The sequence below is a fragment of the Drosophila takahashii genome, chromosome 2R, assembly GCF_030179915.1.
Source record: "Drosophila takahashii strain IR98-3 E-12201 chromosome 2R, DtakHiC1v2, whole genome shotgun sequence".
Taxonomy (NCBI): Eukaryota; Metazoa; Arthropoda; class Insecta; order Diptera; family Drosophilidae; genus Drosophila; species Drosophila takahashii.
Genome location: NC_091679.1, coordinates 42,275,354 through 42,292,789, shown reverse-complemented (window position 1 = coordinate 42,292,789; position 17,436 = coordinate 42,275,354). Strand labels below are relative to the sequence as shown.

The window sequence follows — 17,436 nt, the reverse complement described above, 5'->3', positions numbered from 1 at the left end:
GTTGAAAATATATTAACTAAACTAAATCACATAACTGCGAACATACAAATTATGAACACCAAATGGTTTATGCTTTAACTAGAATTCACCCTGGCCGTAAACCATGGGTTAAGTCTGCGATGGCCCTACGTATTGGTATTAAAATACTGTTTTATTGGAAAACGTTACGTCATGGTATCACACTACGTTTACAAAAATACCAAAAAATGCATGTACGGTCATATCATTATCATTATTTTTGTTGTTTTTTTTGTTCGCTGTTTGACGTTTGTCCGTTTGTCGCTTTCTTCCGCTGCGGATATAAAATACTACGAAGCACACTTTATTACAAACGGAATTGCGGGCGCATCGAAGGCAACAACGACGAGAGCAACAACAATAGAACCGTGAGCGCAGGGCCAATTAGATAGCGTTTGCGGCCGCGAATTTTTGATGACGTCGCCGTCTTCTTTTAGGGCGTAAAAAGCAAGGCAAACAAACGCGAAACGCGAAGTGTAAACGGCGTAGAAGCGATAAAAGCGACTCAAATACGCAGCAGATAAAACACAATAAGAGAAAATAAAAAAGCAAATTCGGCATCTTTTTGCGAGTGTAACAGTGCAAAGTGAGCGTGTGTGCGTGTGTGTGATTAGCGGAATAAAAAGGAATCGAACGGTAAATGCAGTGCCGCAAAAATGTGCAGCCTGACGCTAAACAACATGGTCAACGTAACGCAGCAGGACCTACACGATCTATTGGAAACTTTCGAAAAAAAGTCCTTCGAGGCGGCGGCCTTTGAGGAAGGAACGGCGGTAAGTTGGCTTTCCCAGTGTGTGTGTGTGGGTGTGACATACATTTGGGCGCACGTGCACGTGCTGTCGCCGCAAAAACATACAAACACACGCACACGAAAAGCTGAGCTTGCTAGTGTGCGTGGCGCCTACGACGAGGACACGTCATAATGTCCTGTCTTTCCTCTCCTCTCCTCTCCCCTCCCCTCCTCTCCTCTTCGTCTTCTTTTGCCGCGCCCCAAAAATACTCAGCCACTCAAAATGGCCGCCATTAAGCTTCCTGCAGGGAAAATCGCATTTTCATGGAAATCAATAGGCGCTTAAACATGTCATTTACTTAATGGTTTGCATTTGTTCAGGAGCAGGTTTACTCAGGAGATAGCTTTTCCATTTGGTAGTTCAACACATTAGGTGGGCCCTTATTAACCTAAATTTGATTAGTTTCCTTTTATCGTATTAGTAATATTTATCTGGAGTTAAATGTTAAAGTTAGAGTTACAAAAATATTTTGGTTTTTAACTCGTAATCTTCAAGTTGTTATTAATATTACAATTATTAGTTCTTCACAGTTATACTGCTCTCAAAACGAACAAAAAAATAATTGTTCTAAGTAAAAAGTTAAATCAAAAAAACAATTTGCTTTACTCAATCTTTGTCTTTATTTTCATATTATTTTTTTGTTTAAAATATTTAATTATCTATATTTAAATTATTGTTATGATATTTTAAATGATTCTAACCAAATATAAAATTTGTAAAATAATTATATGATTTTTAAATTCATCTTGTTGAGTTAGGATTAAAGATAATATTCTTGATCGCTTAAATTCCCTGAATATTCCGCAAGTCGCATTATCAGGTTATAATTGAATTAAAAAGTGCCTAGCAAGCAGGTTTTTCCAAACCGGAAAACTTTCCTGATGCCTTTTGTTCTCGAATTGTTACTGAAATTCAATATTCCAATCCACTTGCTTAGCTGAGCGGTAATTAAAAGCCTAATGGCCTTTTTAAGGCCTGCTCCCGATTCACGCATTAATGTGCATTGTAATTTCCCCGACACGCACTCGTGTTTAGCTTTTGTCTTCAGCTTTCAGTACATCCCCCCTATCCAAACCCCCTTGAATGTCACGCACGCCTTTTAATAGTCTAGTATGTAATTCCGTGTTATCGCCCGCTTAACCGGCAATAACACAGAATAGCAATTGCGATGGCAACTTGGCAACAGCGGAATCGCTGTTCCGCTGCTCATTTGCATGCCAGTGGATATGGTGAATATCTAAGCCAAATGCCAGGCGGGCACCTGGAAACAGAGCGAGGAACGCCAAGTGAAAACTTGGCACGTAACTCACGTTTCCGCGGCGATCTTACATGCTGTTTGTTCAGTTGCAATCGGCACATATAATTGATAAACTCTACTGGTAAGGGATAATACTTTGTTGCAAAATGTGTGTTTTTATCTCTTATCGCGCTCACTTCGTTCCAAACAACGGGCGCCAACCTTCGATTTGATTTTCCTTATCTGCCAGCGATTTGAAGGCACAAACAAAAAGCTACTGCCCCTTGATACAAAGCATTGCATTTCTGATGGGGTGCAAAGGGTGAATTATGTGTGCGATTCTCTCTCTCTCGTTTTATTTCCCCGTCTCCCAGGGTTCAGGGTTAAGTTTAGCCACACCGATTAGATTAGGCGCCCAGCCAATGGCACAATATTTAAACCAATGACGTAGGCCGGCGATATGTAGGTTCAAAAGCTCCCAGGAGAATTTTGAGATCTCTTTGCGAAAATAAGCTGATAACTAATACAACCCCTTTTTAATGGGTAGCAAATAACAGTACAAAAATATATTAAAAACTTAGTTATTTACTAGTTATTGAATCTCAAGATTATTTCGATAAATAAATCTTAAAAACTATCTGTTAAACACTTAAAAATAAATTAAAAATCGTCTACCAATATACCAAGCCCCATACCATATTTTTTTTGTGCCCATTTTCTTATCGAGGCAAACAAAACAAACCATTATAAATAGCTCTCGGCTGGCACGTGACACAATAATATGCGCTTTAGATTACCCAGAGAATTGGCCTTATCAGCAAAACTTTTTGAAAAGTTCCAACCAAAAACCCGAAACAAAGACGATACCAAGATGGCTGCAATTTACATCAAGATATGGAAATATTTAATATTCAACATCCATTCAAAAAAAATGACATTCATATTTGTAGGATTTGCCACAAAAAAAAATACATTCATATGTGTAGATTTGCTAAAAAAAAAATACATTTATATATAGTTTCGCAGTAGACGCCGACCGATCGTTGGACAATTATTGTGTGTGTGTTTGTGTGCTTATCGCCTTAGAAACCCTGGAAGCTCCGGCGGAACTCCTCCTCGAAATCACCATGGTCGAAATTGATCTTATGGAAGTCGGTGTATCCCTCGCGATCCAACTTGTTCTGGGCCCACAAAATCAGCTTGATCAAGAACATCATCCTCGGCTCCATGGGCTCATCTTCCTGTACCTTGTTCTCCGCATCCTGGCAACGCACCATGGCTGCGTTTATTTGGCCTGCCACCTTCTGGCGATACGAGTAGTACATCAAGTCGCCATAGGGACTGTATTCCGGACGATCGAAGGCCAACAGTCCCATGGTCCGTTCCACTTCGTGAAAATGCCTCGGATCGACCTTCGAAAATCCCGAAGATTTGCTTTGGGCAAACTTCAAGGCCTTCTCCACCTTCTGATCCCTGATCATCTCGATCAGGCGCAACTGTTGCATGTGGAAGAACACATAGTTGTCGGTCTCGAAGAGGCGCGGATATAGCCGAGTGGCCAGATCCATGGCGTACTTCACCTGGCCCACTCGCACCGCATCCTGGATTCTCTGTCGATCCCCGATGGTGTTCATGTGGGGACCCGGCTTCACGGCCGCCTCGGCCATGAAACGCTTGGCGGCCTCCTGATAGCCCTCTAAATTTAGAGTTAGTACTAGAAGAATGGATAATTGATTTTTTAAACTCACCTGTGACCAGGTAGTTCATCACCAGGCGGTTCAGATCCGCCTGCCGGCACTGGAAGCTCATCATCCGGTGGGGCCACGAAGTGTTTGGCTTGTACTCGGCCATTCTGAATTGATCTAGTTTGATTAGGTACTGAAAATCGAAAGACCTTGACTTTTTCAAACTCTTTGGTAAGAGTTAAAATGTAATGAAATCTAAGGGTATTTTATCGTACATGTTTATAGTTAAATGTATATTCTTAAAATTTATAATTTCCTTAGTCAGAGAAAGAAAGAAATTAATTTTCAGATTTTCGGATCCTCTAGGATCTTACTTACTTTTTGTAAGAGTAAATTACTACATACGTTAAAATGTAATGAAATCAAAGGTATTTTATCTTACATGTTTATAGTTAAATGTAAATTCTTAAAATTTATAATTTCCTAAGTCAGCGAAAGAAAGTAAACAATTTTCAGATTTTTGGAATACAAAGGATTTTATATCTTTGAAAAACCCCATTTTTAATCTTAGATCATTTATGATCCTACTCCCATATTCTATTAAAAATCTAGTTAAATTCCAATAACTTAAAATTATAAATATTAGCTTTTAACAACAGTTTTGTTTTCTAATAAATCTCAATTCCCAGAATGTTTGTCATATGAGTAAGCCCTCTGCTCTCTAAAATGGGTCTGATCTCCGCATCTATCAACAATGTGCTGATCATTATATCACTTTTGTTTTCAGCTCGGCACATATATAATTTTTGCGCATTTGTTGTATTTATCGCAGACTGATTTATTTTCATGACATGGCATTGAAAACTGTTGCAGATGCAGAGTGCAAATGTGTATTGGGCATTTGCATTTGTATTCGGTATCTGTGTGGGTGGGCGGGCCATCTGTCTGCTCGTGTGGGCGCCAAAAAGTGAGTCCCAGCCAAGCGAAAATGCCAAAAATAGCAGGAAGGCTTTTGCTTTAAAAATATACCACTTTCGTAAATTCTCATTTTTTCTCAGCATTTTGTGATTTAGCGCTTTTTTTGTTTTTTATTTTTATATTTATTTATTTGCACTGTGTGAAAAAAAACCCACCTGTTGTTGTTTTTGTTGCTGCTATCGTTGTCAATTGAAGATATTTGCAAAAATTTCACCTGCTAAAAAAGAGGAAAAAAGACAGTATGATCATTTTGCAATACAATGGGATTGTGGGGGAAAAACCTACTGTTTTTTGTATGTTCTGTTGCAAGAGGAGTATTTTGCAAGCTGATTCCTGGTTCTTTTGGCAATTGGCTTAATGTGCAACCAATTGGACCAAAAATCAGCCGCGGAGCGAGCGCTGCCTTTGGCGCCTGCTGGAACACTATTCTGGGCCCAGGACCTGCAGGACCTGGACGCAGCTACTCCTCCGCATTAATGTGTATCCCGCTTGGCCCTTTCCAGTCTGCAGCTCGCTGCTTCCAGTCCCCGAGATTGCACTCGTTTTGGGGGTTGCAATCGGTTCCAGGAAACAGTGGAGCTTCACTATGGCACTCGGGGGATTTACGAAGTATATAGTACATGCAATACCTTCTCACCGCTCCTGGTCGCCTGCTTTTGTTGGCAGCAGTCTGTGCCCTGGCCACGCCCCCACCGATGCCCGCTCTCCCCCACCGCCCCCCCGGAACACGGATGCAGCTGCGCTGCAAGCCGAGCGGCGTCATTTGTGTGGGCGCTTTGGAAAACGCGGCACAGGCGCGCAGGAATCGCCGGAAGAGCGGAAGTGCGACGCCTTCCAGCGCAACAATTGCAACTAAACTGACGTACAGTGGGACAAATTCGGCTTAAATTAAGCGCAACGAAGGATAGTAAAATAATTTATAGTTTTTGCAAAATCTTTGACTTATTGGCTTTTTAGGAACTGACCTTATATATTAAGTAATCACAATTTTAACGATTTTTTCTAAAAAAAATTTTTTTTAAGTAACAATCATTTACAACCTATTAAGGATAATATAAATAGGTTTCATAACTCTTAAAACTTTTTTAAATAGTTCATAAACATTCTAAATAACTACATTATTTCATTTAGATATTATCATAATCTCGAATGTTTTAAAAATGTATAATGACTTCATTGAAATTGGCAAGGTTAATGGGTTTGGTTTGATTGATTTTTAATATATGTACATATTATAGCAGCATGTCAAGCATGCCAAAAACAATTATCCGATGATCTCAGTGTGGAAAGCTGTGAAAATAGAATGGCCATGAGATGCGGGTCAATGTTTATTGTTTTTATTTATGTAAATTATGGAAAAATAGGCCTCTGAAATGTTAGAATAAGCATTAAATTTAAATCTATCATTGGATTATAAAGTCTTTACCACTGTGCCGTGGTCATTTTGGGAGCCTGCACCCTTTTATGATGGCCTGTTGCACGTTGAACTTTGCGCCCACGCGTTTGGATGCGCCACCCCGCGGCGCCCCCGTTTTTTCAGGGGTGTGTGTGGAAATAAATACATATTCAAGGGCCAGCTGTTGCTGCAAGGTGCGTGGGTCGCACCACAGACACTTGTGCCAGGAACGCAGGACCAGACGAAGGGGTTCCATTGTGATAAGAGGGCGGGGGATGAGGCCTGGATCCGGAGGGGAAGTGCATCTGGGCAGGCGGCAGTAATAGAAGAGCAGCTGCGCTTCCAGCTCTTATCGGGGATGCAGCACGGCCAGCTTTCCGGGCGCATGTCCGGAAAGGAGAGAGCGCCAGAGAAGCCGGCGAGTTCGATTTGATTAAGGGCCACTCCGATAAGGGGGTTCCAATGCTTCCAGTTCTATGGATGTTGCACCAGTCGAACTGCAGTAATGTGAAGCTGAAGCACCCTGCTTTTGCTGTTGCGGAACTTCTTGCGCATTCCGGGACTAACTGCCTAGCATCCGGGGCCACCATGCCAGCATGATTAGAAGAAGGGCACAGCTACTCCTCCGATTTTCATTTTCCATTTTCGGATGCTGCGAACTTTCATGGGCGCCTGCTCGCTGACAGATAAAATCGATAATGTGCGAACTGGCAATGCCGCCTTAGTCAACTATTTGCAGGGAGTTCGGGTTCGGTATCTCTGGGATGGGGATCGGCATTCGTTTGGTCTATTTCCCAAAGCAAAGAAATATAAAACGAGGGAAATATTAAGTTGTGTGTTTGAATGCAAAGAGGAAACAGGAGCGCAGAAAGTTTGTTCTGCTTCAAAAAGATATTTACATTTTTGTGTGGTGTTTATTGATTATAATTTCTGGACTTGGTCTATTAAAGCACTGGAAAAAAGTATATATTTAAATAATAATATTATTATTTAAGAGGTTAAGTTGCATTTCATATAATAAATCTCTGCCATCCCATGCTGAATTTGTCAAAATGAATCGATTATTCGGATGACCTTCTTTTCACATTACACTGAACTGTCGACTGGGAAATCAGAAAGCGAGAAAAGCGATCGGCGTCTCGGGGAATTCTGAATACTGGTTGTGGGAACGACGAGTGGGCGAGGGGAAATCTCTTCCTGACTGTCTGGCGAATAAATTAAGCAAATGATGAATAGATTTCTGAAATACCCCTCATACATAACATAACATATGTACCAGTACCTTTGTTCGTAACGCCCACTTCGCTGGATGTCACTTATTGCGCTCAATTATTGCCATTGCTGTGTTTGATGTGCCTTTATGTGGGGGTAGTAAGCAAAAATCATTCGGCTCTTCGACGCCGCAAAAAAGTTCCGGCTCAAACGAGTTTCTTAGACCTCTTGGCTCCATCTCCATCGCCACATGTGGCATGTCACCCACAAAGCGGTTTCAATGTCTTTCGAAAGTTGTCTCGTGTGTTTTTTCCACCCATGTGATATTTATGCACTCCAGAGAAATAAATGCAAATCAACTGCACCGGCAATTTGCATATTAAAAGATCATTAATATCTCCCATTGATGTGGATGATATTGCATAAATTAAGAGAAATGCTGGTGGGGATTAGCTAAAATAATAGGGTAAAAAGAAAAGATAAAGAAAGAGATTTGTATGTGTAAAATATGAAAAGACTAAAAAAAGAGGAGAGGAGAAAGGATTTTGATTAATCTCTAAAACTAAGTTTCAGTGAAACTCTTTACTAAGCTTAAAATAAAATCTTTAAAAACTCATTACCTCTGGAACTTAGTTGATAAAGGTATTTTATATTAATTCTTGAAGACGTGATACACCTTAACTTATAGAAACAAAGAAAGCAATACAAACTTAGCTTTGTTTTTCATAGCTTTGTGATTAAAAACAAAGGGGTTTCTTAGTTATATGACAGGAAGTATAAATTATTCTTAGGGGTAAGCATTAAACGAAACCCCTGGAATATTAAACAAACTGCAGAACTGTACTGCCCTCGAATCCAGTGCCTTGATTTTTTGGAACCTGATTCCAATTCCGATCCAGAGTTTGAAACGTGGGCGCAACTTGTTTTTATATCTGGGGGTCTTTGAACGCCGACAAAAACACGCTGCACATTTTAAAGCGCAAGCATAAATCATGTAAACAAGAACAACGAGAATCGAATGCGGAACACTCCGTCATTTGGGTGTGGTCAGTGGCCCCAGTTTTGAGTCTTAGTTCTTGGGCACTGAATAATTCATTCAAGAAAAGCCATTTCCCTGTCGCCGGGGGATTGATGAATATGCAACGTGTGGGTTGCACCGAGGCCTCCTTCGGCTTTTCAGGTTGTTATTTGCCAAAAAAAAAAAAAAGAAAACCAAGAGTCGAAGTCAGAGCTCAAGCTCAGTACAGTTCAAATAATGTAAGACGAACAAAATACTAAAAAATAGGTGGTATAAGTAAATACTATACTAAATAGTGAAAAATTTAAACAACTTAATGTAACTATATTTGATTTATAAAAACAAAATAATGTTAATGTATAGAGTTACTGGAATATAATGAATATATATTATAATATATAACGAAAGGTATATTATATATTTTATGAACGGGGATATATTAGATTTATAATTCATTTGAGTAATTACAGTATTAAAACTTGACTTAAAAAGAAGAATATACAAGTTATTTTTCCCAGAATCGAAATCTTTTAAGTCGGAGTTATAGAAGCCTGACTGTACTTAATCGGCGACCTCTCCGCTCTTTTCTTTTGCTGCTTCCCTGTGCTTGGTCGAGTTGGTTCGGTTCGGTTGGTGGTTTTCTCGGTTCGATTGCACGAGTACGAGAGTATGATTATTTTCAGTTTCAGCTGTGCGGTTTCTTGTCGCTGTCGCCGTTGTGTTGTGTGTTTTTGTTCAGCTTTTCTGTTTTTTATTTTCCGTTTATTTCTTGTTATTTTTCTTCTTTTCTTTTTTTTTTTTTGTTTTTTGTGAGAGAAGAAAAGTGTGTCGCACTTTGCAGCTTCTGCTGGATTTCTGGTGGCCCAGCATCGGCAGAGTCTTTAAAATCCGGGTTTGTGAGGCAAGCTTGGGTTTCGAGCCAGCCTTCGGTTTAAGTTGCATTATTTGGGTCAGCGATGATGATGAAAACGATAATGATGGACCGCTTAATGATCAACACACAACGCTCGCCAACTATTTTGTCACGCTGTAACTATTTCAGCGCGCGTCTGTTTGTTGTTTTTAAGTTTTACAGCGCCTTTGGAACAGGCGCTCAGTTTTTCAAGCAGCGCGGCTGCAGTTACAGTTGCATTTACTCGCTTACAAAGAAAAAGCGGCAGCAACAACGAAACAACGGCAACAGAAGCAGTGAGCAAGCAGTTCAATGCACACAACAACAGCAACGGCAGCAGCAGCAACAACAACAGTAACCGCTTTGTGCTCTTTGTGCTTGTGCTTTGTAACGGCAGCGTCTCCAACTTGGAGCTCACTCACACTAGCGCATCATCGATGGGTTTTTTTTGCTGTTTTTCGGCATCCCCATCTCTCTCTTCTGCCAAGCAGTGTTGCCAAAAGCATGGCACGAAACAACTACTATTACTTAAAGCTTTATTTAACAACAAAATTACTATTTAATAAGTTCATTTAAAGTTTGGACAAATAATTGGGGGATTTTCCGAGAAAAAATATTTTTTTTTTAGAAACTGCTGTTTTCAAGTTAAAATGTTAAATTTAAAGTAAACTTTTAAACTTGAAAATTAAAATATATTCTAGAATTTATTTATAATTATTTTGTAAAGTGTTATTAAAAACTTAATTTAAAATAAACAAAAAGACAGAGCATCATTGTTTCGATCATTGCGATTTTGTTTGGTTTTTCAAAGAGCGTCCAAACTAAACATTTTATATAATTTTAGATTAGATGGCTTGCTTATGCAATTTAAAGTGGCTAAAAAAATACAAAACAAATGCCATAAACAGTCACTTGTTTTTGCGTCTTTCCGTCGTCTTTTCGTTGGTAATTGTAATTGCGTTTTAGTTGTTTTGCTCGTTTGCTTCGCACTTTGTATATTTGTAGGTGTATGTTTAGTAGTTTTTCACACGAACACACATACGCTCCACTAAGTTTTCGTCGGGTTTGTTTTGCTCGCTGCTTCGCTTTTGTTTTTGCTAATTTTTGCGCAGCGTTGGTCTTTGTCTTTTTATAGTTTTATTGTTTTTTGTTTTTCTATTTTGTTATTTGCACATTTCTCTTTGTGAGCTAAAAACCTGTTTTCCCAAGGTGTTTGTGCTTGTGCGAGTGGCTGTGGTTGTGATTTGTAGTTGTTATTATTTTTGTGCTTTTATCTCTAGTTGTGGTTGTTTGTCTGGGACAGCTGGCTGGGGGCCACGCCCACCGCCGCCCCCTTTGCTAGCCTCTTTTCTTTCTATTTTTACCCAGTCGCCTAAACAACAACCTTTAAAATTGATGTCGATTATCGCACAAATGAAAAGCTCTACATTTTTGATAACTTTTAGGCAAATAATATTTACTCGATGGGAATTTTACATTAGTTGAAATAAGAAAGATTGGAAACATATTTTATATATTTAAGCTTATTATCACCTAAATATAGTTCCAAAAGTTACATGAAAATATTGTTTTTATCATATCAAGAACCTTTTTTTATCTACTGGTAGCCCCGAATTGTGAATTTAATACCATTATCTCAATGGCTAATTGGTGTTGTAACCTGGCTTTTATCTCCTTTAACCCTTGAGTGGCAGATAGCCAACCGAAGTCGTCCGATTCCAGATTCCCGATTCCAGTTCCCCTTCCCGGGAATCGTTCAAGTTCCATTGAACTCGGGGTAGGAATGTCTATATGGCACATACACACATTGAGAATGCATGAAAACCAGTTGCACTCCGCGTTCTAATCTCGCTGGCCATTAAGACGCGACGCCCGGCATCGCTGATTTATGCAAACAATTGACTTTACACACCGCCCCGTCAAATACTTTATATTTAGAAGCCTGATCGAAGTCGCTGGTTACTGGTTACTGCCAGTTTGAGGTCACTCGTTAGGAGGGGAGCAGATCGCAGATCTTGCAAACAGAACCCCTTAAACCCCGTGATTAGTTATCCCTTGAATGGCATTCTCAAGTTCGTACTTATACGTAATATTATAATCTATAATGTAGAAAGTTTTGGGTGACTGATTACTGGGCTTGTAGTAAGTCTACCATAAAGACAACTTTGTACTGAATTCAAATAAGTTTCATTTGGCTTTGGACTTAGTCCAGTCGAGATAAAACCTTAATTAAACTCGTTCTAAATATAGAATATCATGAATTGCGAGAAATGTTATAAAGAGCTTTTAGGAATGAAGCATACTTGCGGTTTAACTGGACTATCGCTTAAGAATTTCAAGGAAATTATATATAAAACGTCTAAGTTTTCAATAAAAATAGCGTTTTGTTAAGATGGTATTATGAATTCATAATCCCAAATCAACATTTATATATCCTTGATTTTTTTTAAATCCATTTTCTATACGATTTCATCCTTACAGATTTATTTTTTTCTAGCAAACCCAATATTAATAATTTTCTCCAACTTTATATTATTTCCAGGAGTACGAAATCTCCAAGAAATGCGAATACCTGTTTAAACTCGACTACAGCCTCATTGAGCTGGACAACACGAACGGACTGCTCAGTCCGCGTTATCCAGGCCGAATACTCATCCCTGAATGCGAGCACGGACACATGGCCAAGACGCTGATACCGGGCAATGGTCTGTTTGGGCCAGTTGGTGGTGGATTACCAGGCGGAGGAGGAGGTTCCTCCGGAACCACAGCTACAGCCACGCCGCTGAACAGCAGTGCAGGAAGCACCGGAAGCGAGGGAGTGGGCATCCAAGCCTTCGTGACCTTCGCCAATCCCCTGCAGACGCCACAGCAACATCCTCTCCAGCAGTCACATCCCCTCCACGCGCAATACCCCACCCAGCAGCCACATCCTCTCCAGCAGCAGCAGCAGCAACAGCAGCCATCGCAACAGCAGCCACAGAATACCATATACGAGGACCAGTACGATATTCAGCGGATGAGGGAGCTGGTCACGATGGCCAAGTACGCGAGATGCCGGCAAAGATTCGCCGTGCCGGTGATCATGTACCGTGGGAAATACATCTGCCGTTCGGCTACCCTCTCCGTAATGCCGGAAACCTACGGCCGGAAGGTGGTGGACTATGCCTACGACTGCCTGAGTGGCGGCAACTACACATCGCCCAACGGCGAGGAGAACGATGCGGACTCCACGGACGAGTCGCTGATCACCCACATGCACGATCAGGCGCAGTCGCAGTTCAGCTACGACGAGGTCATCAAGAGTGATATCCAGCTGCTCCACACGCTCAACGTCTCCACCATTGTGGACCTGATGGTCGAGAACCGCAAGATCAAATACTTTATGGCGTGAGTATAGATTAGCTTAGAGATCAAAAGCCATGCGCAGAAAAAAGAAATGTTAATGGTCATTTTGATATTTTTTAAAGATCAAAATGATATGAATAAAGATTATGTTAATCTTTATACCCTTGCAGAGGGTATTATGATTTCAGTCAGAAGTTTGCAACGCAGTGAAGGAGACGTTTCCGACCCCATAAAGTATATATATTCTTGATCAGCATCACTAGACGAGTCGATCTAGCCATGTCCGTCTGTCCGTCTGTCCGTCTGTCTGTTTCTACGCAAACTAGTCTCTCAGTTTTTGAGCTATCGGGATGAAACTTTCCCAAAAGTCTTCTTTCTATTGCAGGTAGTATATATGTCGGAACCGACCGGATCGGACAACTATATCTTATAGCTCCCATAGGAAGGATCGGAGAAAAAACGTTAAAAAAATTCTAGCTTCGGTGTTTTTTGAAATATCACCTTCTACTTTTGGGGATGTTATTTTTTAAATATTTCTGAATTTCGAATTAATTATTTAAAAAATCGGACTACTATATCATATAGCTGCCATAGGAACGATCGGGAAATGAATGGAAAAGTAATAGGAAATAAATTCTAGCTTCTTTCGTTTTTATTGTATTATCTTCTACTCTAGGATATGACTCTTTTTAAATATTTCCGAATTTTAATTTTAATTTGATCAAAATCGGACGACTATATCATATAGCTGCCATAGGAACGATCGGAAAATTAATGAGATTAATGAAATTAATTGAACATTTTTGCGATTTGTTAATTAATAGGAAAGATCTGCAAGGGTATTTAAGCTTCGGCTGGCCGAAGCTAGCTTCCTTTCTTGTTTTCTTATATTATTTGCTCAAAAAATACTAATTTTGGTATTTTTTATGATATGATAAAATATCATGTTGATATGTTTGACTCTTAAATTTGACATAAATCATATCGGCTTTTTATTGATATGAAATAAGGTAGAAATAATAATATTTCATATCGGTTTCTTTTTCTGTGTAGTAATATTCATATCATTTTTATATGAATAAAGATTATGTATTTATTATTATTATTATTTACTCAAAAAATACTTAATTTGGTATTTCTTATGATATGATAAAAAATATCATGGTGATATGTTTGATATCATATCTTATTGATATGAAATAAGGTAGAAATAATCATATTTCTTAGCGGTTTTTTTTCTGTGTAGTAATAACCCTCTGTACTTCTTTCAGCGTTTCCTCATCCGAAAAAGCGGATCCAAACAAGCACTACAAGAGCTTCAATCTGCTTTCACTCCCCTATCCCGGCTGTGAGTTCTTCAAAAAGTTCCGGGACAACAACTACATGGCGCGCAACCTGCACTACAACTGGAAGCAGTCGTTCAACGATGCGAATATCAACATTCCCAACATGGGACCCGCTGCGGATATCGATGTGGTGTGGCCGGAGTACCGGGATTGGGATCTGGTGGCCATCACCCAGAACTACTTGAGGGCGACGCTGAAATATGTGCAGGAGGAGAGCTCCGGCCTGCTGATTCACTGCATCAGCGGCTGGGATCGCACTCCCCTGTTTGTCTCCCTGGTCAGGCTATCCCTGTGGGCCGACGGACTCATCCATCAGTCGCTGAACGCCATGCAAATGGCGTACTTCACACTGGCCTACGACTGGTACCTGTTTGGCCATCAACTGCCCGATCGCCTGAAACGCGGCGAGGACATCATGTTCTTCTGCTTCCACGTGCTCAAGTTTATCACGGACGAGGAGTACAGCATTGTGGAGCACAGGAAACGCACCAAGACCTCGAGCAGCAGTGGGAGCAGTGTCATAGTGATCAAATCCGACTGCTGCGACGATGAACCGCTCAAGGAGTAAGTATTATACGGGATTAAGAGAGGGATAAAGATTTAATGAGTGAGTTCTTTTGCAGGGACTACATCCTGGCCTTCGATCAAGATAGCAACGACAGCTACTCAAACTGTTCCAACTGTGATATGTCCATAACAGATAACTTCTATGCCACCACGCCGGCGCAAGTCAATCCGCTGACCAGCAGGTCGCCGAATCCCAAGAGGTAAGTAAATCTGAAGCTTTGCTGTAAGCAGGATTCGGAATTTGACACATGTTAAAAACATGAAAAATTGTATTTTAGAGTGTGAGCAAAGTTGTTGACATGTGTGTCAAATACAAAAGTGGAAAATGTGAAAAATAATTGTTAACACACACAGCCGACTTGTGTTTTTAACACAAACTATTCTTTTTTTAAAGTAGGACATTTTTTACCCCTCAAAATTTGTTTATTCAATGGATAATTGGAAAAATTATCCATAACCAAAAACATAAATTTTTTTTATTAAATAGACACATTATTTTAGTAACGGTAGGCAGAATCAATTTATGTATATATATTGTGAGCTGTCACTTAAATGTCAAAAACTCATTGTGTTAAAAACATGATGTGTAAAGAAAACGTCGTGTAAAAAACAGTGTAAATATGTAGGCTACAATTTTTAACACACATGTCAATAACTTTTTTTGAACCTAACACTTTGACATTTAACATGTTAATAACACAAGTTATTTACAGTGTGTGTTATTTTCCGAACTCTGGCTGTAACAAAAAACCCGACTGACTAGAGATTAATCCTGTCTTTTAGATCCCGAACCAGCCCTATTTCAGTGCCCGGATCGAATGCGCGGCAGAGACAGGAGTCCACGTCCTCGAATGGCAGCTGGCAGGTGGTCACCGACACGGGCTCCATTGACTCCGTGATGAACGGCAGCTACATGATGCGGTTTGTGGCCCAACAGGCGGCGGATGGCGGCGGCTCCTCGAACATTCCCCTGTACAATGGTGGCAATGGCTACCACTGCAGCACCAACACAGCATCGAGCGGCAGCGGAAGTGGAAGTGGGAGCAGCATCAGCAACGGCAGCTCAACGCACGGTTTCGCAAATGGTTCCTCCAAAGACGTGGGCGGCAGCACCATGGCCAGCAAGCAAAGCATTAACTTGTGAGTTTACTATATTCCTTACCCCTATTTATAACTAATGTATGGAATTCATTCATATATCCAGACGAAAGCAACGCCTGAATGCAGTGCGCGCCATCTTCATACAAGCCTACGGCAAGACGATTGGACTGAAATTCAAGGAGGGCTCCTCCATGAACCTGGCCACCTTCATTGGCAACCTGGCGGACCAACTGTTTTGAGGCAGCATCAGCTATCTCCAATTGTTAGTTCTTTCACCCACATTGTTTGTTTACTTGTTAAGTGCTGCGCTTTCCACCAACGACTGTATTTCGTATAGACCTGTTGAATTGCGTTCTTTAGTGACTGTTGACGATTGATTGTGTGTAATGTAAAGTAAAAAATAACTGATTACTGATAACGTTAAACCGCTCTCCAGTTCTTTAGATTCTCCCCCGCATCCCCGCTCCTTGTTTGTTTAGTTGTTAGTTCTTCGAGAATGCAAAGCAAGCGAATTATGTGTAAAATGCGATTCGGATTATACAATAGCCTTAAGTTGTAATTTATAGTAATGTATTTTTTAATAAACTTATGTGCATTTGATACGAAACCAAGTCAGATTTTCGGCGCAGAGCGATTGGATCGTCGGATGCTGGCCAGTGGCAGGTGGTCGTCCAAGTCTAATCGCTTAATGCGAATGCGAAGCTTTTTAATGTAATATTTGGCGCTTTTCAATGGCACGTAGCGGGGATTTTCGGATTTTTTCGCAGCTTCATCAGGGGCCTCCGTCTTGATCTCCAATTCCTTTGCTCCATTGACAGTCTGGACATTGCTAATCACCATAGCCGATTTATCCGACTTCAAGATCTTCGGGGTAATGCAGAATCCGTCCATTGCCAGGCGGAGTAGAGTGTCGGCTGGAAGCTCCTTTACCCTTATTGCCTTGAGAAACTCATCGTATTCGCTCTGCGCGGCCTCCTGCTCCTTGGGGCCCATGGTGTGGGTGGCCTTCTCCCGCTGCTCCTCCTGCAGGATGAGGTCCAGAACCTCGACCTCCAAACGCCGGCGATCCAGCAGGGAGAGAGATTCCAGAAAGGGCGCCTGAGCGAGGAAGAAGTCCTGGCACTTGGTGCGCGGCACTTCAACCGGCTTCTCCACCAGCATTCGATTGTGAACATTGACCACCACCCGCCACAGGGACTCGGGAATCTGACCCTTCGCCTTGGCCAAGGAACTAATCAAAGGACGCAGTTTGTTCCACCGCGACTGCAGATCGCTCACCGAGAACGGAGCACTCTGCTCCGCGCCCTCGTAGCTCTGGTTAAAGTCCTTGGCCAGCTGTTCCCATCCCCAGGAGTCGTAGTCCTCGTCCTCGTGTGGCTCCACCTGGCGGCTGAAGAGGAAGGGGTAGCGGCAGAGCAGCTCCATGAGCAGCAGGTCATTCAAAACGATCTCGTCATTGGATTTCCTGTTCGAGATGTTGATCTCCATTTGGGGAATGTTCGTGTGGGTCTCCGTCTCCTCGGCGCTGTCGGTGCTCATGGTGAAACTAAGTGGTTAGAAGGAATATCTTTAATTTTAGTAATTTCCATTAGATGGATTTCTAAAGGATCTTACTGTGTTTAATGAAGCTTTTCCAGTATAAACATGTACTTAATTGTTTTGTCTTCCAAGTTACCACATTGTCCGTAATTAAAGTGGAATAGTTAGGTCTTAATATATAGATTATGCTTAATTATAGAATACAATATCTAGTTATTTACAAATTCTTCTTCTTTTTGCAAGCCAAACTAACTGTGATGGCAGTTGCTAAAAACCGAGTATCGATAGTGCACATGGAACACCGATAGGCA

General features: G+C 40.9%; 3 protein-coding genes and 1 long non-coding RNA gene across 7 annotated transcripts; 1 reads left to right on the top strand and 3 right to left on the bottom strand.

Moving 5' to 3' along the window:
- The first annotated feature begins 243 nt into the window (after positions 1–243).
- On the top strand, positions 244–16,197 carry EDTP (Egg-derived tyrosine phosphatase). The gene is made up of 6 exons (XM_017139121.3): positions 244–791; positions 11,770–12,614; positions 13,844–14,482; positions 14,542–14,685; positions 15,269–15,625; positions 15,690–16,197. The coding sequence occupies exons 1-6, from the start codon at positions 675–677 to the stop codon at positions 15,823–15,825; spliced, it is 2,238 nt and encodes a 745-aa protein (XP_016994610.2). The 5' UTR covers positions 244–674; the 3' UTR covers positions 15,826–16,197.
- LOC108055681 (glucose-induced degradation protein 8 homolog) lies at positions 2,930–5,164 on the bottom strand. Of its 3 annotated transcripts, none has more exons than XM_070213359.1 (4): positions 4,995–5,164; positions 4,865–4,926; positions 3,795–3,940; positions 2,930–3,742 (listed from the first exon to the last, which is right to left on the bottom strand). In XM_070213359.1, the coding sequence occupies exons 3-4, from the start codon at positions 3,895–3,897 to the stop codon at positions 3,129–3,131; spliced, it is 717 nt and encodes a 238-aa protein (XP_070069460.1). In that variant the 5' UTR covers positions 3,898–3,940; positions 4,865–4,926; positions 4,995–5,164; the 3' UTR covers positions 2,930–3,128. The 3 variants fall into 3 exon arrangements, with proteins under 3 accessions (XP_070069460.1, XP_016994613.2, XP_070069461.1); XM_017139124.3 differs by having other exon boundaries at positions 3,795–3,924; XM_070213360.1 differs by having other exon boundaries at positions 3,795–3,924; positions 4,865–4,923.
- On the bottom strand, positions 7,109–8,285 carry LOC138912696 (uncharacterized). 2 transcript variants are annotated; one of them, XR_011418253.1, is made up of 3 exons: positions 7,938–8,285; positions 7,388–7,770; positions 7,109–7,310 (listed from the first exon to the last, which is right to left on the bottom strand). It is a non-coding gene; the product is annotated as an uncharacterized lncRNA (long non-coding RNA). The 2 variants fall into 2 exon arrangements; XR_011418254.1 differs by having other exon boundaries at positions 7,109–7,306.
- Positions 16,140–17,379, bottom strand: Lhr (Lethal hybrid rescue). The gene is made up of 2 exons (XM_044392984.2): positions 17,201–17,379; positions 16,140–17,132 (listed from the first exon to the last, which is right to left on the bottom strand). The coding sequence occupies exon 2, from the start codon at positions 17,123–17,125 to the stop codon at positions 16,199–16,201; it is 927 nt and encodes a 308-aa protein (XP_044248919.1). The 5' UTR covers positions 17,126–17,132; positions 17,201–17,379; the 3' UTR covers positions 16,140–16,198.
- Positions 17,380–17,436: the final 57 nt, after the last annotated feature.

Excerpts from the sequence above, each read along its gene's own strand:
- Lhr (XM_044392984.2), bottom strand. The coding sequence starts at position 17,125 with ATGAGCACCGACAGCGCCGAGGAGACGGAGACCCACACGAACATTCCC.
- LOC108055681 (XM_070213359.1), bottom strand. The coding sequence starts at position 3,897 with ATGGCCGAGTACAAGCCAAACACTTCGTGGCCCCACCGGATGATGAGC. Across the intron at positions 3,743-3,794 it reads GATGAACTACCTGGTCACAG|AGGGCTATCAGGAGGCCGCC; the intron begins GTGAGTTTAAAA and ends CTCTAAATTTAG.
- EDTP (XM_017139121.3), top strand. The coding sequence starts at position 675 with ATGTGCAGCCTGACGCTAAACAACATGGTCAACGTAACGCAGCAGGAC. Across the intron at positions 14,483-14,541 it reads GACGATGAACCGCTCAAGGA|GGACTACATCCTGGCCTTCG; the intron begins GTAAGTATTATA and ends GTTCTTTTGCAG. Across the intron at positions 14,686-15,268 it reads AGGTCGCCGAATCCCAAGAG|ATCCCGAACCAGCCCTATTT; the intron begins GTAAGTAAATCT and ends CCTGTCTTTTAG.